Consider the following 24356-nt stretch of genomic DNA (forward strand, 5'->3'; position numbering starts at 1 on the left):
TCGGGTAAGCTCAGATCCTCTCAGGGACGTAGATGCCGGGGACTTCCAGAGTTCATCAGATGCAAGGTGGGATCCTTTAGTGAGCGATTGGGACCACAATCGGACCTCTTCTCCCTCATACGGTCCCGTAGCTGATCATTGATCCGGATGGTTAAAGCGATGAGTGAGTCGAGATCCGTCAGTAGTTCTTGGGCTGCAAGCTCATCCTTTATCTCCTCCGATAATCCGTGCAGGAACGTGTCAGTGCTTCCGGATTCCAGATACCCTCCGCTGCTAGCGTGCAGAACTCCATCGCATAGTCTGCCACACTGAGGGAATCCTTCCGAAGCAACTTCCGGGCAGCCTCTCTCCTGGACCTCTAACTTCTCACCTCCGCTGCGAATCCCTCCAGACTGAAGCATACGGCCGACTGTTGTTCCCAAACGGCAGTAGCCCAAGCGAGGGCCTTCCCGGACATCAGCATGATGAGGTAGTCTATCTTAGAGCGGTCTGAGGGAAAAGAGGAAGGTTGCAGCTCTATGACGAGGGAACGTTGAGCGAGAAACGCCCGACAAGTGCCTGACTCTCCATTGAAGTGTTTCAGGGGAGGTAAGCGGGGTTCCCGGGAAACCGGAGTGACGGCACTGCTACAAGCCGGATTACTGAAGGGCCGAGAGGTTACCGTCGTGGTAGGCTGCCTAGTAGACAACCCATGGACTTGCTCCCGTAATGTGTCCAATGCTTGTTTGTGATGTTCGGCCACAACCTGGAACCGTTCCATCAGACCATTAGGCAACTCCTTGTGCCTTCCAATGATAGTTCCTTGGGAGGCGATGGAGTCACGCAGCTGGTCCGAGTCTGCTGGGTCAGTCATGGCCAGTTCATACTAACACGTTTGAAGGTAAGACCCAGGTGCAGACAATGTTGAAGTAACAAAAGTGTATTAATTCGAACACTGGCAGGCAAAGGTACAGGACGGCAGGCAGGCTCAGGGTCAGTTCAGGCAGGGGTCGGTAATCCAGAGTAGTGGGGCAAAGGTACAGGACGGCAGGCAGGCTCAGAGTCAGGTCAGGCAGAGGTCGGTAATCCAGAGTATAGGGCAAAGGTACAGGACGGCAGCCAGGGTCAGGGCCAGGGCAGGCACAAAAGACAAAACTGGGAAAACAAGAAAATAGACAAGGCAGGAGCAAGGGGAAAAACTCTGGTAGGTTTGAAGAACAAAACGAACAGGCAACAGACAAACAGATAACACAGGTATAAATGCACAGGGGATAATGGGGAAGATGGGCAACACCTGGAGGAGGGTGGAGACAATCACAAAGACAGGTGAAACAGATCAGGGTGTGACAGTTGTACTAATCGACTGAACCAGCTGAAGCATTTCCATCCAGGGGTTTGTTCTTGTTCACTTCCCACTGTTTTATCATACTTTTTCCCTGCAAGACATCCAGACACCTCTGCCCTGCATCGTCCCCTAATCACTCCTATCAACATCTCTAAGCAACCCGTCCAATCAGCCATCAACCAGACAGTCGGCCAATCATCACTAGTTGTTGAGCTCTGTTTTATCCATCACATTTGACTTTAGAGGTCACCATGTGTTTAGGTTGGTCCAAACATGACGGATGGCCACCGGCCTGCCAAAACTATCACATATTACTGGCCCTGGTCAGCAGGGAAACCTGTAATACAGTCCTGTATTAGGATTAATGGAGGTGGATTACTTTATCCTGGCCTATTAGGATGGGACCAGACAGGTTAAGCTATGTGAACTGGAAACCATATAACTGGGCTGTGAGGTCTCCACTCTGTCAATGACAAGCATCTAATGTTACCCTACAGTCGGTGGAGTATTGCGAGATGAATAGTTAGTTGCATCGAATATGATTTGGTAAAATGCATTGTGTTTTTAAAGTATGACCTTACTAATGACATGAGACCAGTTATGAAATTATTAAAATACAAATGTTTATTCGTCCTAATAAAGTGAACATTTGTCTCATAGACTTATTACTCTTTCATCACGAGGAAAATCTGAACCATAACTAGGAAGTAGTTACACTACTCCTATCTGACTTGACAGACCCTCTAATGTTGTGTAAGCTATTCAATCTGAATTATGCACTGGACCTCAGTATCTGAGAAACCTTAGAGGATCCTTTCTCTCTCTTTCAGGTCACACAGGGTGCCTGGTTAAGTCCCTGTGCTTCACCGGTATGGCTTTCCTGCTGCTGCACATCATCTACCAGGTTACCATCAACAGTCTGCTAGCAGGAGACAACATAGAACCCAACTTCAACTGTGAGTACCAATCTTCTCTACTACACTCCCATTAAAGTGTGATGTCAAAAAATATATAATAATAAAAAATATATATACATAAACGCAATATGTAAAGTGTTGGTCCCATGTTTCATGAGCTGAACTATAGTATGCCAGATATTTTTTACCTTGTGCTGGGGACAATAAAAGGGTTGAAATCTGTAGAGGGAGCATCCACCCCAGTAAGTGGGACATGGGCCGGCTGGGGCTGCAGGGTGGGGGTGAGCGGAGGTTACAGCCCAGTCCACGCCTAGATCAGGTTACCCACTGGCCCGACACCAGGTTTTTCAGACCAGAACCTGAGACCTGGTCTACGCCGCGGCCCAACACAGGCCCCGCTGTTGCTGCTGCAAACCACTGGCACAAATCTCTCCGAGTAGCAATATAAGCCACAACATCTGCACTCAAGATGGGGATAAACATAATGAAAATAAAAAACTCCCTCACTCCCATGCTGCCCTGACAGAAGTGCATTCAAACCCCGACCGAAAATTTAGAGCGAAGGTGGTCTGTCTCACATGTAGAGTACAATCATAAAATGTTTTAAATTATGTGCGGGGTCTTCAGGTTGCATAAGAACCCTTGAAACACCCGTCTGACCCTAGTGTTAGCATGCACGGTGTTAGGTCAAAAGACTTATCGAAAACAATCGATCAAAGAACTTCACCAAGTTTTGAAAAACCAAGTGTAACTTTGTGTGCGATGTATAAATAGTTTCTTGGGGTAAAAAGTTGGAATTATGTATCACCTGTAAGCCTCCGTCTAGACAGGACAACGCTGTTCTCTTGTAAACAGCTGAGTTAACAGACTTTTTACTCTCCAATACCCCGGGACAATTCCAGAATACTGATGAAAATAGGCTGCCAAACATAATAGAGTGGGAAGTTACGGCAGTCCTGAAGTCAGTTGCAGTCAGAATGCAATGAACAGATAATATAAGCAGAAATAATAGTGGACACCATAGACTGTGCTCTTGGGTAAATAATAGTGGACACTAGACAGTGCTCTTGGGTAAATCATAGTCGACACTATGGACTGTGCTCTTGGGTAAATCATAGTCGACACTATGGACTGTGCTCTTGGGTAAATCATAGTCGACACTATGGACTGTGCTCTTGGGTAAATCATAGTCGACACTATGGACTGTGCTCTTGGGTAAATCATAGTGGACACCATAGACTGTGCTCTTGGGTAAATCATAGTCGACACTATGGACTGTGCTCTTGGGTAAATCATAGTCGACACTATGGACTGTGCTCTTGGGTAAATCATAGTGGACACCATAGACTGTGCTCTTGGGTAAATAATAGTGTTCACTATAGACGGTGCTCTTGGGTAAATCATAGTGGACACTATAGACTGTGCTCTTGGGTAAATCATAGTGTTCACTATAGACTGTGCTCTTGGGTAAATCATAGTCGACACTATAGACGGTGCTCTTGGGTAAATCATAGTGGACACTATAGACTGTGCTCTTGGGTAAATCATAGTGGACACTATAGACTGTGCTCTTGGGTAAATCATAGTGTTCACTATAGACTGTGCTCTTGGGTAAATCATAGTCGACACTATAGACTGTGCTCTTGGGTAAATCATAGTGGACACTATAGACTGTGCTCTTGGGTAAATAATAGTGTTCACTATAGACGGTGCTCTTGGGTAAATCATAGTGGACACCATAGACTGTGCTCTTGGGTAAATAATAGTGTTCACTATAGACGGTGCTCTTGGGTAAATCATAGTGGACACTATAGACTGTGCTCTTGGGTAAATAATAGTGTTCACTATAGACGGTGCTCTTGGGTAAATCATAGTGGACACTATAGACTGTGCTCTTGGGTAAATCATAGTCGACACTATAGACGGTGCTCTTGGGTAAATAATAGTGTTCACTATAGACGGTGCTCTTGGGTAAATCATAGTGGACACTATAGACGGTGCTCTTGGGTAAATAATAGTGGACACCATAGACGGTGCTCTTGGGTAAATCATAGTCGACACTATGGACTGTGCTCTTGGGTAAATAATAGTGTTCACTATAGACTGTGCTCTTGGGTAAATCATAGTGTTCACTATAGACTGTGCTCTTGGGTAAATCATAGTCGACACTATAGACTGTGCTCTTGGGTAAATAATAGTGGACACTATAGATGGTGCTCTTGGGTAAATCATAGTGGACACTATAGACTGTGCTCTTGGGTAAATAATAGTGGACACTATAGATGGTGCTCTTTGGTAAATAACAATGGACACTATAGACAATGCTCTTGGCTAAATAATTGAGGACACTATAGTTACAATCCATGACTGCAAAGCTACTTGGCTCGTTAGCTATAGCTACACTAAGCTAGCTTGACGTACTAGAAAGTAATATAAACATGTTGAGAAAAAGGTTACTAAAATAAACGTGTTTTATTATCTTCTGAATCAATTTGGTTGTCCTGTCTTGATTATAGAAGTTCTATTTTGCTATCTCACAAAATTAAAGAGATCTCTTTGACGAGACATTTAGTCAGTGAATCAAGCCTTCTCCATGGTAGTCAGAGACTCTTTCTGCCACACATGTCTTCAAACTACCGTAAAACCCCCTAGGTAGGCCCTAACCTAAGGACATTTTTGAGTGGCTAAATGCTACGCCCTTAAACAAATCCCTTAGGTAAGTGAACATTATTCCTTAAGGTAAACCCTTAAGGGAAACACTTAAGATGTTTTATACAACCGGGCCTTGGCACTTCCTGTTACACTCGTCTGAAGAAGAGGACCAAAGCGCAGCATGGTACGTGTTCATGATTATTTATTCAAACTGAACACCGAAACAAAATAACAAAGTGGAACAAAACGAAACAGTTCTGTCTGGTGCAAACGCAAAACAGAAAACTACCCACAAAACACAGGTGGGAAAAAGCTGCCTAAGTATGATTCTCAATCAGAGACAACAATAGACAGCTGCCTCTGATTGAGAACCACAAAGAAGCCAAACACAAAGAAATAGAAAACATAGAAATAAAGAAACTAGAATGCCCACCCTAGTCACACCCTGGCCTAACCAAAAGGAGCCCCCCCCCCCCCCCCCCCCAAAGGTGCGGACTCCTGCCGCAAATCCTGACTCTAAAGGGGAGGGTCTGGGTGGACCTCCTTTACGGCGGCGGCTCTGGTGCGGGACGTAGATCCCCCTCCACCTCTGGCTCCCCCCACTTTGGTGGCGCCTCTGGTGCGGGGACCCTCGCCGCCGACCCCAGAATGGGGACCCTCGTTGCGGGCCCCGGACTGGGCACCCTCGCTGCAGGCTCCGGACTGGGCACCGTCGCTGCAGGCTCAGGACTGGGCCCCCTCGCTGCAGGCTCCGGACTGGGCACCGTCGCTGCAGGCTCTGGACTGGGCACCGTCGCTGCAGGCTCCGGACTGGGCATCGTCGCCGCTGCAGGCTCCGGACTGGGCATCGTCGCCGCTGCAGGCTCCGGACTGGGCACTGTCGCTGCTGGAGGCTCTGGACCGGAGAACGTCTCTGCTGGAGGCTCCGGACCGGAGAACGTCTCTGGAGGCTCCGGACCGGAGAACATCGCTGGAGGCTCCGGACTGGAGACCGGTCTTGGAGGCTTCCTGCCATGACTCCTCACTGGAGGCTTTGTGCCATGTCTACTCACTGGAGGCTTCGTGCCACGGATCATGACTGGAGGCTTCGTGCCATGGATCATCACTGGAGGCTTCGTGCCATGGATCATCACTGGAGGCTTCGTGCCATGGATCATCACTGGAGGCTTCGTGCCATGGATCATCACTGGAGGCTTCGTGCCATGGATCATCACTGGAGGCTTCATGCCATGGATCATCACTGGAGGCTTCATGCCATGGTTCATAGAGAATAATACCCTCTCTATGGCCAGGGCGTGACACTTCCCTTCCATCCCCTATGTACTGGGCTTGGTTCCATAAAACATCTTAAGTTAATTTCCACCTTATCTTTTTACTTAAAGTTTCCTTAACTTTAAGTCAGTTGCACAAAACATTTTAAGGCTAATTTCCATATTAAAATAAGTGAAAAAGTTAAGGGTGCCCATGAGGTCCCTTAAGTGCTTCCTTCAATATGAATATCAATGTAAACAACATTTGTGGAAGTGAATTTTGCTTTCCTCTGCCATGGTTTCAAAAGGAAAACATCCACCAGCTAGCTAGCTTGGTAGCTAAATAGTGTGCACAATCCATGGCTACAAAGCCAGCTGGCCAGCTATCTACCTACTCAGTAAGTTAGCTTGATGTGCTAGAAACTAATAGAAACAAGTTGAGATAAAAGTAACTAAAATAAATGTCTTCAAACTAACATGTCTAACATGTCTTCAAACTACTGTAAAACCACAAATAGAACAATTACATTATGCCCTTACCTACAGAAATGTTTGAGTGGCTTTATGTATCGCCCTTAAATAATTCCCTTAGGTAAGGGACACTTTTTCCTGAAGATAAACACTTAAGATGTTTTGTGCAACCAAGCCCTGGCCCTCCCATTCCTTATGTAGTGGCCCTTCTCTTCCATTCCTTATGTAGTGGCCCTTCTCTTCCATTCATTATGTAGTGGCCCTTCTCTTCCATTCTTTATGTACTGGCCCTTCCATCCTTTATGTACTGGCCCTTCCATCTGTTATGTACAGGCCCTTCCATCCTTTATGTACTGGCTCTTCCATCCCATCCCTTATGTACTGGCCCTTCCATCCTTTATGTACGGGCCCTTCCATCCCTTATGTATTGGCCCTTCCATCCCATCCTTTATGTACGGGCCCTTCCATCCCTTATGTACTGGCCCTTCCATCCCATCCTTTATGTACTGGCCCTTCCATCTGTTATGTACTGGCCCTTCCATCCCATCCTTTATGTACTGGCCCTTCCATCTGTTATCTACTGGCCCTTCCATCCCATCCTTTATGTACGGGCCCTTCCATCCCATCCTTTATGTACTGGCCCTTCCATCTGTTATGTACTGGCCCTTCCATCCTTTATGTACTGGCCCTTCCATCCCATCCTTTATGTACTGGCCCTTCCATCTGTTATGTACTGGCTCTTCCATCCCATTCCTTATGTACTGGCCCTTCCATCTGTTATGTACTGGCCCTTCCATCCCATCCTTTATGTACTGGCCCTTCCATCCCATCCTTTATGTACTGGCCCTTCCATCCTTTATGTACTGGCCCTTCCATCCCTTATGTAGTGGCCCTTGCATCCTTTATGTACTGGCCCTTGCATCCTTTATGTACTGGCCCTTCCATCCCTTATGTACTGGCCCTTCCATCCCATCCTTTATGTACTGGCCCTTCCATCCCATCCTTTATGTACTGGCCCTTCCATCTGTTATGTACTGGCCCTTCCATCCCATCTGTTATGTACTGGCCCTTCCATCTGTTATGTACTGGCCCTTCCATCCTTTATGTACTGGCCCTTCCATCTGTTATATACTGGCCCTTCCATCCTTTATGTACTGGCCCTTCCATCCCATCCTTTATGTACTGGACCCTTCCATCCTTTATGTACTGGCCCTTCCATCTGTTATGTACTGGCCCTTCCATCCTTTATGTACTGGCCCTTCCATCCCATCCTTTATGTACTGGCCCTTCCATCTGTTATGTACTGGCCCTTCCATCCCATTCCTTATGTACTGGCCCTTCCATCTGTTATGTACTGGCCCTTCCATCCCATCCTTTATGTACTAGCCCTTCCATCCCATCCTTTATGTACTGGCCCTTCCATCTGTTATGTTCTGGCCCTTCCATCCCTTCTGTACTGGCCCTTCCATCCCTTATGTACTGGCCCTTCCATCCTTTATGTACTGGCCCTTCCATCCCATCCTTTATATACGGGCCCTTCCATCCCCAACTAGTTCTCACAGTCTCACGTCAGTATTAGACGCTTATCCATGTTTCTTAGACATCAAATTAACTCCAAATGTTTAAGGTTCGGGTTAAATGTATGCATTAACTCAGAAATCTTAAGATTAGACATTAACTCAGAATGGTTAAGGTTTGGGATAGGCTTAAAACAAAAAACTCAGAAACACCTTTCCATTGCTGGATTTGAACTTGCAACCTTTGTAATCAGAGACAGATGCTTACATCCATCCATCTTTCCCATCAACTATGAACTTGTGAAACCAAAACCAACTTGAAGATTTCAGTGCTTACCCTAGTTGCCGGTTTCCACGTCAAGTCAAATACTGACTTGTATCACGGATGACCTGGCTGTCCATCCCTTATCTACCGTTCCTTCCAACACAGAACATGACTGAATCCTTATATGATTGGATGATTTGGATTCCATCTGGATTCATGTCAGCCTACATTTCTCTTATTCTTTTACTTAGAGCTAATGGACATGACCACATTGTTCCTCCGTGACAGGGCGGGTGTTGTACTGTGGTTGGTGTTGTAAGATGGACTCCTGGGGAAGTGAACGCGAGTCTCTACGCCCCCAGACGTGGCGGCTGTCTCCCAGGGTCCTCAGCATGGCTCTCAAAGGTCAAAGTTTGGGGCCCCAGGGGAACCAATGAGAACCCAGCAGAGCACGGTGTGCTGGTGGTAGGCCCAGGCACACGTCAGACAGATGTGGGAGGTTGTTTGTGTGTCACTCTGCTTTGCCTCACTACACCAGTCCACCTCTGTTCCAGATCACCCTTTTATACTCTTATTTCACTCTCTGTCATTCCTGTTGATGTCTCATTCCTCCATGCTAGCGTTCTTTCTCATGTAGACCTGGGTTCGATCCCAGGCTGTATCACAACTGGCCGTCATCAGGAGTTCCTTAGGGCGGCACACAATTGGCCCAGCGTCATTAGGGGAGCGTTGTTAGGGTAAGGTTTGTCTGGGGGGGCTTTACTTGGCTCATCGTGCTCTTGTGGCGGGCCAGGTACCTGTAGGTGGACCTTGGTCATCAGTTGAATGGTGTTTCCTCTGACAGATTGGCGCGGTTGGATGTTAAGAAGTGTGGTTTGACGGGGCATGTTTCATAGGATGCTTGACCTTTGCCTCCCAAGCCCATTGAGTTGCAGCGATGAGACAATATCTTCTGATTAAATTGGATTTAACTTTCACCTGGATTTACCTGGTCAGTCACTGTTATGGAAAGAGCAGGTGTTCTCAATGTTTTGTACACTCAGTGAATATAAGGAACATGTCTACCTGGTTAAATAAAGGTAAAATAAATAAATAAGGAACATGTCATTGGAATAACTCATTACAATCCTTACAGAAAAAACATATGATTTCAGATGTGGAAAATCACTTGATTTCATGTGAAATTTCAGATGTGAAATCATGTGAAAACATTTGCAACACTTCACAGGTGATCACATGTATTCACATATGTAGTTTCATGTTAGCACATGTTGCTTTACATGTTGTCACATGTTATCAAATGAACTTCACATAAGATCAAGATCATGTGTTTTTGGAACACTGTGTGTGTTTTTTTCTGTAAGGGAATCCTCCACAGTAGCTGGTTGGACTCGATTTCTTAACCAGAATCATGATGATTGATATGGCCTCTAATCTGTAGCTACATTAACACAACACACTTACTATTAACTCACCTCTACTTCTAAAAGTTAGACATGTTGACAGTTTCCAATTATGGTACTGGTAAACTGACTTTATATTAAGTTACAGGCGTTCGTTATTGTTTTTCCTCACGCCAGTGACAGTTCTGTTCCATTTTCAGGGAAATGCTGCGCTTGGCTTGGTGTGCATCTTCAGGGAGGACTTTCAGCATGATATAACCTACAACAGACTGTAGCACTGTGGTAATAACGTAGTGTCCCTGAAGAACACTGTGTTCAAACAAGCTATGGATTGATACTTTGGAGTCATTGTTTGGCCTTGCTGAAACGTCAGGGACCTGAACATCTGTTCATAGAATTAGAACGAGGCTATTACTAGCACACTCTTAGAACAAAAGGGTTCCAAAACCATTCATCGGCTGTCCCCATAGGAAAACCCTTTTGGGTTCCACGTAGAACCCTTTTGGGTTCCACGTAGAACCCTTTGGAACTGAACTGAAATGAACTGACACCAAGTGATGTTTATAGGGAACATTGCCAACATCTATTTTCTACTGTCTCTAGATAGTGATGTCATATGGGGCTTTAAAACAAAAGTTTAGGTGGTTTTATCATGGGAATCAGTATTCCTACTTTTATTGCTTTCTGACTTTCTATTCATAGCAGTAGACTAGAGTCTACTATCTCAAAGTGTGTCACGGAATCTCACATCTGTTTACTGCTGACAGGAGAACCTTACAGTACAATAAACCTGATTGGTTGGGGATGTACTGCGCTGTGTTGAGTTGCAAGGGAGGCAGAATCCATCAAATTCACACTTTGCTAATCTTGCACTGCGGAAAGAGGAGTTTAATTAGATCTTGTCAAAATGATTACATAATTTGTGGGCTTTTGTTTGGCTCTGCAATATATGTTATTGCAATCCAAGTTTACCACAGTGCGGGCTTGGTTGAATTCCAGCCTAGGATTTCAATTGAGCAAACTGATGTGAACTTTCACTTCTGACAGCATTTGATGCACTGCATTATGTTGAGGATCCCTGTTAGCAGCAGTGAGCGGTTCATTGCAGTGCACTTCGTTGACCCGCAGCTATGACATCACAGCGCTAGCTAAGGGGGAAGCCAAGCCCAAACAAGAAGCACTCCTTCACACAGGGGAAGGTTATCTGATTGTCCAACAGTCAACACCATTTCCTTTGTTTTTATATTTCCTCCAGGTCCAAGTGGCCTTTGAGTATGTTATGGTGGTGTGTGTACTGCACTGTACTGTATGGGCTTGAAGGGGGGAGGGGTGGCTAGTCAACATGGCCTTAACAACAAGATACTAATAGAACTTTAGGAAAACTTCACGAGGCGCACGCCCACTTATCGCCCTCGCCACTGTATCCTCACTGCACCCCGACGCGAGCTCGGTGTATTTCCTGGTCTTGCACAAAAATGGCATCTCCCTGCCTCTGTCTCTGTTGACAGGGAATACATCTTCACTGTATAGAATATTCTGGAGAGGAGGGGGCATGCAGCCCTCAGAACGCTGAGTGAAGTGAAGGAGCGAGAGAGGGAGTGAAAACAAGTAGCCCTTCTGTGGAGGCAATCCCTAGGTGAAGTCAGAGATGAAAGGTGGATTAAAAATGTGCCTGGCTGCTATAAGAGAGTGCTGTGGCGAGAGAAAGGGGACTGCTATGTGAAGAGAGAATGGGACTGGAACATCTGAGATAGTGTAGTCACAATGTTGAACTGCCCTTGTAATGTGAGGTAAGTCAAAAGTGCGGGTTTAGTCTCCCGAGTGGCACAGCGGTCTAAGGCACTGCATGTCAGTGCTAGAGGCATCACTACAGACCCTGATTCGATTCCAGGCTGTATCACAACCGGCCGTGATTGGGAGTCCCATCGAGCAGTGCACAATTGTTGTTAGGGTTTGGCCGGGGTAGGCCGTCATTGTAAATAGGAATTTGTTCTTAATTAAGTGGCTTACCTAATTAAATAAAGGTTAAATAAATAGAAAATATATATATTTTTAAAAGTGGACCTATACCAAAATGTACCTTGAGAAAAGCCACAGATAAAATGAGGTGTTGGTTAAATTGATATTAAGAAGTGAATTTTTTTAAACACTCCAGAAAACTACTTTCTGTATGTGCATCTTACTTGGTAAACTTGACTAGAAAAATTACTAGTATAAATAGTAATAGAGATTTACCCTTGGAGTGTAGTAGGAAGTGTGTGTACGAGCTCTGTTGGGCTTCTCAGGACACCAGCAACAAGACTTTTTCACCTATCACCACATTCAAGAGCAAAAATGACAAAACGTCCAAAAGGTGACTCCTGTTTTTGTCATTAATAGCTCTGAGTGTCCTGCTATAAGAATCCTCTTCCCCAGGATGTGCAGCCCAATTCACAACAAAAACAATTAATCACACCATGGAACTATGAGCCACGTTTCACAGGGATGCAGGCAGCACGGACCAAGGAGAGGATGGGTCCTGACAACTTTCAGTTTCCACTAGCCACGTTATTGGTCAGAATTAATGTAAACAAAATGTCAAACCCAATAATAACGTTGTAGATGTGTCCCACAGTAGGCTGTGTGGAGGTGGGAGGCGAAAAGCATCTGTGCCAGAGCTTCAGTCGTATCTTCTCCCTCTGGATTGGACCCCTTGTCCCGACTAATAACAGTGAAGAATAGTGAAATCTTGCAAAAAGATCTTGTTTCAAATCATCGATTTAGCGGCCTTGCCTTGAGTGGGCCCCTCGATTTGGCCCTCTACTGACTTGGCCTCGGATGTGTGCTTGGTCAGTCAGCGAGGGAGCTGCAGCCATGTTTACCAGGTGTACGTCCGTCCGTTTGTCTGTCCGTCTGTTTCCAATTGAATTGGAGAAGTAGAGGTTAAGATGAGGTCATCATTAAGAGACTTCCAGGAAGGAACAGGTCTTTATGTCTTATGTCCTCCTCTATTGCCATAACTACACAAAAACTCAATGTCTGTAAGCCCAACCAAAAACGCAATTAGCTCCCAGTACTGAAGCTTAACAATCCACAGAGGACCTCGGTCTTTGATATTCCCCCCAAAATTACATGACTGCAATTGAATCCCACAATGCACATAAACTGAAAGTATTTCCCTGTTTTCTTTTAAAGGAATTTCTATGGTAGTTTGCAGGTTTTTTACAAGATGTCTCAACCACAATTTGTTTACATTGTCGAAGCATTGTACAGACTTGTAGGAGTCTGGTTTGGTAGATTTCCCATGTTGTTCAGAAAGACTTTTGGGGTGTTTTAGGCCTTGTTTTCCCAGAACAGCCATCATCTGTAGAATAACCCATTTTCAGCCATATGAAAACATTGTGCTCCGCAGCACAGACAGCCTCTAAAATGGCTCACTCTCAGCAGAAGGAAACCACTGTTGTTTTTCTGCTGGGGGATTGTTTTTAGACTGTCGAGACCACAGGTGTTTCTGAATTGCTCATTGTTGTTTTGGAAAAAATTAACTGTTAAAAGCTGTCTCGAATGAACACGAGAAATAGAAACTCAAAGAAAACTATTTGAGGATCCTTTTGTTCTTCCTCGTGTCCTTCCTACCTTCCTAACAGCTTGCTCTCTCTCCTTTTTATGTGCTGTTTGTATGGACACGCTGGAGGCCTCACTCTCGTCGTTTTATTGGCCACCTCCTTTGAGTTATGACCTAATGCCCAGATGATTTCCACCATTCCTGTGACCATGACATCATAGAGTGATAAAGAGAGAAAGACTAAGGGAAGTAGCAGTAAATCTGCACTAAATTCACTACGTACAGCAATCGGTGTTAGGCTAACCCAGGTATGTAGCATGATCTAGGCAGGGGCGTTGTATCCATCTTGACAGACAAATGTTATAATTAGGACTTCTGAGGCTTTGTTGATCCACCAGATCTACCAGATCACTGTCCAGGGGTACAGTATATACAGGGAATACTGTACTGCATTACCCCTGGACAGTGATCTGGTACTGGTATTCCCTGTATATACTGTACCCCTGGACAGTGATCTGGTACTCCCTGTATATACTGTACCCCTGGACAGTGATCTGGTACTGGTATTCCCTGTATATACTGTACCCCTGGACAGTGATCTGGTACTCCCTGTATATACTGTACCCCTGGACAGTGATCTGGTACTGGTATTCCCTGTATATACTGTCTCCCTGGACAGTGATCTGGTAGTCCCTGTATATACTGTATCCCTGGACAGTGATCTGGTAGTCCCTGTATATACTGTATCCCTGGACAGTGATCTGGTAGTCCCTGTATATACTGTACCCCTGGACAGTGATCTGGTACTGGTGGTCCCTGTATATACTGTATCCCTGGACAGTGATCTGGTAGTCCCTGTATATACTGTATCCCTGGACAGTAATCTGGTAGTCCCTGTATATACTGTACCCCTGGACAGTGATCTGGTACTGGTGGTCCCTGTATATACTGTACCCCTGGACAGTGATCTGGTAGTCCCTGTATATACTGTACCCCTGGACAGTGATCTGGTACTGGTGGTCCCTGTATATACTGTACCCCTGGACAGTGATCTCAAATCAAATCAAATCAAATGTATTTATAAAGCCCTTCTTACATGGCCGGACAAGTGCAACAGTGATTGAGGACATCGAAGTATTGGTGATGTTGCCAAAAAATAACTCTTATATGTTCTCAATAGCAAGAGTGGCCCCGGCAATAGAGTATGCAAAGCAGGTGCACCGGAGGCGGTGTGTATTCCGGATTTAACTTTAATTTGCGCTATGAGGATTCTAACTGTGGCAATGATGCGCTCTTCTCCCTGGTGGACCGCTCCTGCGAGAAGAAGCCGGACTTGGTTCTCGGTCCGGTGTGTGAATATGCCGCGGCGCCGGTATTTATAAAGCCCTTCTTACATCAGCTGATATCTCAAAGTGCTGTACAGAAACCCACTCAAGTGACGCATCCCTCCTAGGGAACAGCAAGCAATGCAGGTGTAGAAGCACGGTCACTTGGAAAAATTCCCTAGAAAAGTCAGAACCTGGGAAGAAACCTAGAGAGGAAACAGGCTATGAGGGGTGGCCAGTCCTCTTCTGGCTGTGCCGGGTGGAGATTATAACAGAACATGGCCAAGATGTTCAAATGTTCATAGATGACCAGCAGGGTCAAATAATAATAATCACAGTGGTTGTCGAGGGTGCAACAGGTCAGCACCTCAGGAGTAAATGTCAGTTGGCTTTTCATAGCCGATCATTCAGAGTATCTCTACCATTCCGGTTTTCTCTAGAGAGTTGAAAACAGCAGGTCTGGGACAGGTAGCACATCCGGTGAACAGGTCAGGGTTCCATAGCCGCAGGCAGAACAGTTGAAACTGGAGCAGCAGTACGGCCAGGTGGACTGGGGACAGCAAGGAGTCATCATGTCAGGTAGTCCTGAGGCATGGTCCTAGGGCTCAGGTCCTCCGAGAGAGAGAAAGAAAGAAAGAAAGAGAGAAAGAGAGAAAGAGAGAAAGAGAGAAAGAGAGAAAGAGAGAGAGACTTTTGGTCTTTCTTTATTGAAACATTCTCAATTCATTTAAAACTCACCCCCCCCCCCTCCTAAAATAAAAAATAAAAATATATCCTGTACTGCATCCTCTACCACATGATACAAATCACCATACACAAAAAACCTCTCCTACAACCGTATATCCAAAACATCTTCCCCAGCAATACAGACAGACCCCCAACACACCATATCTCCTCAAACATCTCCACACATTTGATCATTTTATAGAACTCAAACTCAACCCTAAGGCGCGCAGAGACCATCCCATTAAACAGTAGTAAAGGGTCTGTTATCCCCCCACCTTTAACCCTGTTCCTCCTTGTTAGCCAAATAGCTAACTTTGCCTGAGCAAACAGAAAATTCAACAAAACACATTTTTCTTTCTCCTTACTCGAATACCTGTATCCCATTATAAACATCCCAACAGCAAAAAACACCCCCAACCTGTCACACAGACATTCCAACAGAGACATTAATGGCATTAACCTGGTGCACACAGAAAACACATGAATTACAGTTTCTTTCATTTGACAGAAAGGACACCCCTGCCCAATTCCCGGATCAACCCGTGCCAACCAACTGTTAGTGGCCAGGGCTCCATGAAGAACCCTCCACTGGAGGTCCCCTGACCTCTTTGGTACTGGGGGTTTGTAGAGCGCCCTCCATCTAAAACCCACCATACTCTCCGCCCCACATACCCCCTGCCACTGATGTGCCTTCACTCCTGTTAGGCTTCTAATGCTCCTAACCTTAACGCAGAGGTTGTAGAGGGCTTTACCTCCCACCCCCTCAAACTCCCCCAGGCTCGGAGTGTTAAAATCTAACAAGTCCTCCAGACCCCCTTGCCAGTCTCCAGTCTCTGCCGTCACCTGCAGTGGCGGGAACATTGGTGGCCCCTCTCCCTTTGGCCTCTCAAACACCCCCCTTACCGGCTCAGACAGTGCCTCCTGGACCTCCTCCAGGAATCTCTCCAGCAGCCTAAGAGACGTTATTCCTGTTTGTTGCGCCAAGACCTCTGGTGTTTTCCACCCCTCCTCTCCCAGCAGTCTCAGGTCACCCAGCCTTTGTAAACCCCCTGCCATCAGTTGCCTCTGCAGGGTGGCCGACTGAACCGATCTCAAAGGGATGGCTGGGTTGTGGAAGATAGGCTCCTCCCACACCCACTGCCCAGGCTCCACACCCCCTTCTCGTGTGGGCCTTAGCAGCTGCCAGGCCCTCAGCACCGCAGAGTAAAACTCTGAGAGACCTGCTGTACTCAGCCTCTCCAGCTTCATGAGGAACAGCTGCCGGTCCAACCCTAAACCGCCAGCTCTCCTCAGCAGCGCGCATGCTGGTTCCCTCCAGCCAACATCAGTGTGGTACAGCAGTCTCTGCACCGCCTTTAGTCGGAAAGCAGCCATCCTGCTCTCCAGTTCAACCAGGCCCTGTCCTCCTTCGTGGACGGTCATGTACAAAACTGCTGCCTTCAGCCAGTGATGTCCCGACCAAAAGAAGTCCACCAGCTTGCGTTGCAGGTCTGCAAGCAGACCGGCGGGGGGGTTGAGGACAGCCAGTTTATGCCACAAGGAAGATGCCACCAGGTTGTTGATTATCAGCACCCTCCCTCTATATGACACTTGGGACAGGAGCCACCTCCACCTGGCCAGTCTTGACACCACTGCCTGTGACAGCCCCTCCCAGTTCTTGCAGACCCACCTCTCCGAGCCCAGGTACACCCCCAACACTTTAAGCCCTTCACAACCCCACTGCAAACCCCCTGGAAGCAGAGGAGGAGCCCTATCCCCCCATGCCCCACATAACAGAGCTTTGCTCTTTCCCCAGTTTACCTTAGCTGATGAAGCTCCCTCGTACACCTTCAGACTGGTCTCTAGTTCCTGCATATCTTGCCCATCCCTGACCATCACAGAAACATCATCTGCATATGCTGAGACTGCTATTCCTGTCACCACATCCATGCCTGTCCAGCACACTCCCCGCAGTCTCCTGCGTAGCAGTCCTAAAAAAGGCTCAATGGCTAGTGTGTACAGCTGCCCAGATAGAGGGCATCCTTGTCTAATGCCCCGTCTCACCCAGACTGGCCTACTGAGCCCCCCTCCCACCTTAACCATACATGACACCCCAGCATACAACAGCTTCACACAGGTCACAAAACTCTTCCCAAACCCAAACACAGACATCACATTAAACAGATACTCATGATCCACTCTATCAAAAGCCTTCTCTTGATCTAAAGAGACCAGTCCAAAGTTCACATTAGAACCTCTCGACAAGTCCAACATGTCCTTAATCAAGAACAAGTTGTCCGTGATTGAGCGTCCTGGTACACAATATGTCTGGTCCTTGTGTATTATAGAGTCCAGATGGGACTTCAGTCTGTTAGAGAGGACCTTGGCAAAAATATTGTAGTCCGCACAGAGTAATGCCACAGGCCTCCAGTTCTTAAGTTCACACAAGTCCCCTTTTTTGGGCAGGAGAGTCAGAGCCGCCCGACGGCAGCTCATCGGCAACTCTCCTACCCCGACGCATTCACGCAACACGCAAAAGAAATCCTGTCCAATTGTTCCCCAGAATTTTTTGTAAAATTCCACTGGAAGTCCATCGACCCCAGGTGCACGACCGGGGGACATCTGGGTTACTGCCTCTGCCAGTTCATGTGACAACAGAGGAATGTCCATTTCATCCCTCTGTGCCCGAGAGAGCTTAGGGAGTCCTGCGAACAAGACCTGAGCACACATAGGATCACACATTTCTGCCCTATACAATTCAGTATAAAACTCCACAGTCCGCTCCCGCATCTCCCCCACCACAGAGGTCACCCGCCCATCAGACAGCCGTAGACAATGCATACCCTTGGCTTCACTGCTCTGTCTTTCCAAACCAAAGAAGAAGGAGCTGGGAGCATCCATCTCCTTGAGCATGGAGAACCTAGCTCTTACAAGTGCTCCCTTTGCTTTAACCTGGAAAAAACTGCCCAGGTCCCTACGTAATTCGGCTAAGTTAGCCTGGAGGCCTACATTGCCTTGCCCCACCATCTCTACCTCCATCTCACTAATACACCGCTCTAGTTCCCCCAATACTCTCCTAGCCTCTGAGGATGAGAGAGCAGTATACTGTTGACAGAAAAGCCGAATTTGCACTTTCCCCACATCCCACCATTGACTCAGAGACTCATACTCCTCTCTTCGCTGCCCCCATCTTTCCCAAAAAGTCTGGAAACCTGAGCAAAAAGTGGCATCTTGTAAGAGCTTTACATTGAACTTCCAATAAGATGCCTGCCGGGGCCCTGGTGAAATAGACAGCCGAGCCATGGTTATGTGGTGATCCGAAAACCCCACTGGGAGAATGGTAGCACCCAGCAGCCTATTGCTCTGATTCCTGGACATGTAAAAACGATCAAGTCGAGCTGCACTCACTCTAGCCCCAAAAACCTTCACCCACGTATACTGTCTTGTATTTGGATGTTTAGTTCTCCAAACATCCACTAGGTCAAACTGATTAAAGATATCCCTTAACACTCCCACTGACACTGAATGAGGCTCTTCCCCATTTCTGTATTTTGTAAAATCCATTGTACAGTTCCAGTCACCTCCGATCACCAGCGTCTCCTCAGGCGCTACTTGTGAGAGTTCCTGTCTAAGACTCCCAAATAGAACCCCTCTTTCTCTCCCTGTGTTAGGCGCATACACATTTATAAAGACAAAACACATGTTGTTAATTTCTGCTTTAACAACAAGCAACCTACCCCTACACACCTCCTTTGAGGAGCAAATTTTTACAGCCAGACCCGGTGCAAAAAGGACTGCCACCCCTGCACTAAGATTTGTCCCATGGCTCAACACACTTGCCCCTTTCCACCAGAGCCCCCAATCAACTTCATTCACCACATCACTATGCGTCTCCTGCAGAAACAACACCTGTACTTTTTTTTGTTTTACATATTCACCCAACACACTCCTCTTTCCCGCATCTCTGGCGCCATTTATATTGAGCGAGCCTACCCGAAGAGTCTCCATAAGAAGTGGGAGAAAAGCCAGCAGAGAAATAGACCAATAGCAAAGCTCAAAAAGCCCCAGTGTCAGTAAGAAATTAAACATCTAAACAGTGTCTGAAGGTAAACCTTTACGCACTGTTGTGACCCACTTCCTCAACCTAAACCGTTTCCTGGGTGAGAGGACACCATGCCCCTCATTTCTCATAGCATGTTGTACTGATCTTACAAACTTTCTAGGATCAGGAAAAAAAGCCTCAAGATTAACTTTTTTTCCCTTAGTCTCATTCAGGAACCTTGTCAGTTCTCTCAACGTGTACTTAGACCCCTCGGGTTGACTGGCTGTCAGCTCCGGGCCAATTGAAGAGGAGTCTGAAAAAAATAACTCCTCATCCTCTTCCTCAGACTCACTTTCCTCCTCTTCTCTATCTCCCACCCTGACCACCTGCCCTTTCTCTCTGGTTAGGGCCTCACCCACAGCAACAGGCAACATTTCCATGGTGCCTTTGTCCACACCCTTTTTCTTTTTCCTCTTGACACCCTCCTCCTCCCCCCCTAATCTCTTACACTTCCCCACTATACTCTCCTCATCCACTAGAATTACCTGACTAGACGCAGTATCATCTGCACCACCCTCCATAGCATGTCTAGGGCCAGCCTCAGCTACACCGCCCTCCATAGCATGACTAGGGCCAGCCTCAGCTACACCACCCTCCATAGCATGACTAGGCCCAGCATCATCTGCACCACCCTCCATAGCATGACTAGGGCCAGCCTCAGCTACACCACCCTCCATAGCATGACTAGGCCCAGCATTATCTGCACCACCCTCCATAGCATGACTCGGCCCAGCATCATCTGCACCACCCTCCATAGCATGTCTAGGCCCAGCCTCGGCTACCCCACCATCTCTAGCCTGACTAGACCCAGCCTCTGCTTCTCCACCATCTCTAGCCTGACTAGACCCAGCCTCCACTACCCTACCATCTCTAGCCTGACTAGGCCCAGCCTCATCTACACCACCATCTCTAGACTGACAAGGCCCAGCCTCTGCTATCTGCATCTCCTTACCCCCTGCATTTTGACCTCGATTTCCCCCACCTGCCGTTGTACCCTCACCTTGTCTATGGCCTTTATGTGGGCACGCAAAACTCTTGTGCCCCAAATCCCCACATTCAAAACACCGTAGACTATCTGTGCTGGCAAAACCGGCATAGAGCCCCTCCCCATGCCTCACTTTAAAATGCACATTTAGCTGTTGCTCATTATTGTTCAGAAACATAAACACTTGCCTCCTGAACGAAACAACGTGCTTAACGGCATCTGCCTGAAAGCCTGCTGACAGTACACGGAAACCGCTAGCAAACTTACCAAAACGACTCAGCTCTTTCCTAATTTGATCATCCGTAATAAACGGAGGCAAATTTGCCACTACAACTCTTGTTGAAGGGGTAGAGAGAGGTGAAATTGACACCAACACATCCCTTACAAATATTCCGCTAGCAATTAGCCTACCGACCAAATTAGCCCTTTTCATGAACACAACCACAGCTTTGTTCATTCTAGAAGCAGAATGTATAAACTCAGCTCCTACCTGTTCACCGACCGCGAGCAGAACCTCCTCCACCTTAACTCCGTTCTCAGGAACACACCTGAATCCATGCTGTATCGACAGCGTCTCCTCCGCGCTAGGCTGAGAAGCCATTGCGCACACTACACCTTCCAACCCCCAAGAAAGTTACTCTGTCCTCTTCCACCCTAACTTTGAAAAAAAACTTTGGATACCGCTAAAAACAAATATTGCATTAACCCTCCACCATAGAAAATAACATGTAAATAAAAGAATCAAGAAAGTTAGTTAGGATAGAGCTTTCCACACCAAACACTCAAACTCCAAAAAACTCCCAGCATGCACCGAAAGAGAGAGAGAGAGAGAGAGAGAGGTTGGGAGAGAGAGAGGGGGAGAGAGAAAGAAAGAAAGAAAGAAAGAAAGAAAGAAAGAAAGAAAGAAAGAAAGAAAGAAAGAAAGAAAGAAAGAGAGAATTAGAGAAAGCATACTTAAAATCACACAGGACACCGGATAAGACAGGAGAAATACTCCAGATATAACAGACTGACCCTAGCCCCACGACACATAAACTACTGCAGCATAAATACTGGAGGCTGAGACAGGAGGGGTAGGGAGACACTGTGGCCCCATCCAACAATAACCCCGGACAGGGCCAAACAGGCAGGATATAACCCCACCCACTTTGCAAAAACACAGCCCCCACACCACTAGAGGGATATCTTCAACCACCAACTTACCATCCTGAGACAAGGCCGAGTATAGCCCACAAAGATCCATGCCACGGCACAACCCATCTGGTACTGGTAGTCCCTGTATATACTGTACCCCTGGACAGTGATCTGGTACTGGTATTCCTTGTATTTATTGTACCCCTGGACAGTGATCTGGTACTCCCTGTATATACTGTACCCCTGGACAGTGATCTGGTACTCCCTGTTTATACTGTACCCCTGGACAGTGATCTGGTACTGGTTATCCCTGTATATACTGTACCCCTGGACAGTGATCTGGTAGTCTCTGTATATACTGTACCCCTGGACAGTGATCTGGTACTCCCTGTTTATACTGTACCCCTGGACAGTGATCTGGTACTGGTACTCCCTGTATATACTGTACCCCTGGACAGTGATCTGGTAGTCTCTGTATATACTGTACCCCTGGACAGTGATCTGGTACTAGTATTCCCTGTATATAATGTACCCCTGGACAGTGATCTGGTACTCCCTGTTTATACTGTACCCCTGGACAGTGATCTGGTACTGGTTATCCCTGTATATACTGTACCCCTGGACAGTGATCTGGTACTAGTATTCCCTGTATTTATTGTACCCCTGGACAGTGATCTGGTACTCCCTGTATATACTGTACCCCTGGACAGTGATCTGGTACTCCCTGTATATACTGTACCTCTGGACAGTGATCTGGTACTCCCTGTATATACTGTACCTCTGGACAGTGATCGGGTACTCCCTGTATATACTGTACCTCTGGACAGTGATCTGGTACTAGTATTCCCTGTATATACTGTACTTCTGGACAGTGATCTGGTACTCCCTGTATATACTGTACCCCTGGACAGTGATCTGGTACTGGTATTCCTTGTATTTATTGTACCCCTGGACAGTGATCTGGTACTGGTATTCCTTGTATTTATTGTACCTCTGGACAGTGATCTGTTACTGGTATTCCTTGTATTTATTGTACCCCTGGACAGTGATCTGGTACTCCCTGTATATACTGTACCCCTGGACAGTGATCTGGTACTCCCTGTATATACTGTACCTCTGGACAGTGATCTGGTACTAGTATTCCCTGTATTTATTGTAACCCTGGACAGTGATCTGGTACTGGTATTCCCTGTATTTATTGTACCCCTGGACAGTGATCTGGTACTAGTATTCCCTGTATATACAGTACCTCTGGACAGTGATCTGGTACTGGTATTCCCTGTATTTATTGTAACCCTGGACAGTGATCTGGTACTGGTAATCCCTGTATTTATTGTAACCCTGGACAGTGATCTGGTACTAGTATTCCCTGTATATACTGTACCTCTGGACAGTGATCTGGTACTGGTAGTCCCTGTATATACTGTACACCTGGACAGTGATCTGGTACTAGTAGTCCCTGTATATACTGTACCTCTGGACAGTGATCTGGTACTGGTAGTCCCTGTATTTATTGTACCCCTGGACAGTGATCTGGTACTAGTAGTCCCTGTATATACTGTTCCTCTGGACAGTGATCTGGTACTAGTAGTCCCTGTATTTATTGTACCCCTGGACAGTGATCTGGTACTAGTATTCCCTGTATATACTGTACCCCTGGACAGTGATCTGGTACTAGTAGTCCCTGTATATACTGTACCTCTGGACAGTGATCTGGTACTAGTAGTCCCTGTATTTATTGTACCCCTGGACAGTGATCTGGTACTAGTATTCCCTGTATATACTGTACCCCTGGACAGTGATCTGGTACTAGTAGTCCCTGTATATACTGTACCCCTGGACAGTGATCTGGTACTAGTAGTCTCTGTATATACTGTACCTCTGGACAGTGATCTGGTACTAGTAGTCCCTGTATTTATTGTACCCCTGGACAGTGATCTGGTACTAGTATTCCCTGTATATACTGTACCTCTGGACAGTGATCTGGTACTAGTATTCCCTGTATTTATTGTAACCCTGGACAGCCCTGGATGTTATTACACCACTGCGTTATTATGTGCCACCACATTGTTGCGCTCCCTGCACCCTGCACCCATTAGCAGGGAGCTGCTAAACAGCTGTTGTAGTCACAACTATGCTCCACAAAACCTCTCTCTCTCTCCCTTCCCTTCTCTCACACTTCTCCTCTCTTTCCCTCTTTCGCTTTCTCACTTTGTCCCTTCTCTTTGACACTCTCGCTCTTTCTCTCTTTCTCACACTTTCTCCTCTCTTTCTCACACTTTCTCCTCTCTTTCTCACTTTGTCCCCACACTCTCTTTCTCTTTCTCACTTTGTCCCCACACTCTCTTTCTCACTTTGTCCCCACTCTCTCCCTCTCTCTCTCTCTCTTCTTCACTTTGTCCCCACTCTGACACTCTCTTTCTCTCATGTAATATGTATACTGTAGCTGCTAACTAAAGATAAGGGATAGGTTAGTCTGTCACTGAAAATAACTAACTACTGGCATCCTGCAGTCTGCCCATAGGCTTTTTCCTTGTGGAGATAGAGGGACTACAATTCTACTTATCTTTTCAGAGACAAACATGTTTAGCCAAATGTAGAGTTTATTTTTACCAGAGCATTGTAAGTAACTTTTTTAAATGATTTTATGTTGTAAATCCAAAGTTGGCCTACTCCCGTCAGCCCAGTTTTTACACTTAACAATACGCGCTTTCACTGTTACGCTCTGAGACATTCTTCTACATGGGGTCATTTACCACTTT

The 24356-nt window shown here is 46.5% G+C and overlaps 1 protein-coding gene across 2 annotated transcripts in view; it reads left to right on the forward strand.

Annotated features, from left to right (window-relative positions):
- The window catches only part of LOC110536547 (piezo-type mechanosensitive ion channel component 2), a 205856-nt gene that overhangs the window by 44131 nt on the left and 137369 nt on the right, over window positions 1-24356 (forward strand). For both annotated transcript variants that reach the window (XM_036934820.2, XM_090189325.1), the window contains exon 3: window positions 2155-2280. In XM_036934820.2, coding sequence (XP_036790715.2) covers window positions 2155-2280 — 126 coding nt within the window. The remainder of the gene's footprint in view (window positions 1-2154; window positions 2281-24356) is intronic.

The sequence above is a fragment of the Oncorhynchus mykiss genome, chromosome 11 (genome assembly GCF_057628025.1).
Source record: "Oncorhynchus mykiss isolate SJ-2025 chromosome 11, ASM5762802v1, whole genome shotgun sequence".
NCBI classification, from domain to species: domain Eukaryota; kingdom Metazoa; phylum Chordata; class Actinopteri; order Salmoniformes; family Salmonidae; genus Oncorhynchus; species Oncorhynchus mykiss.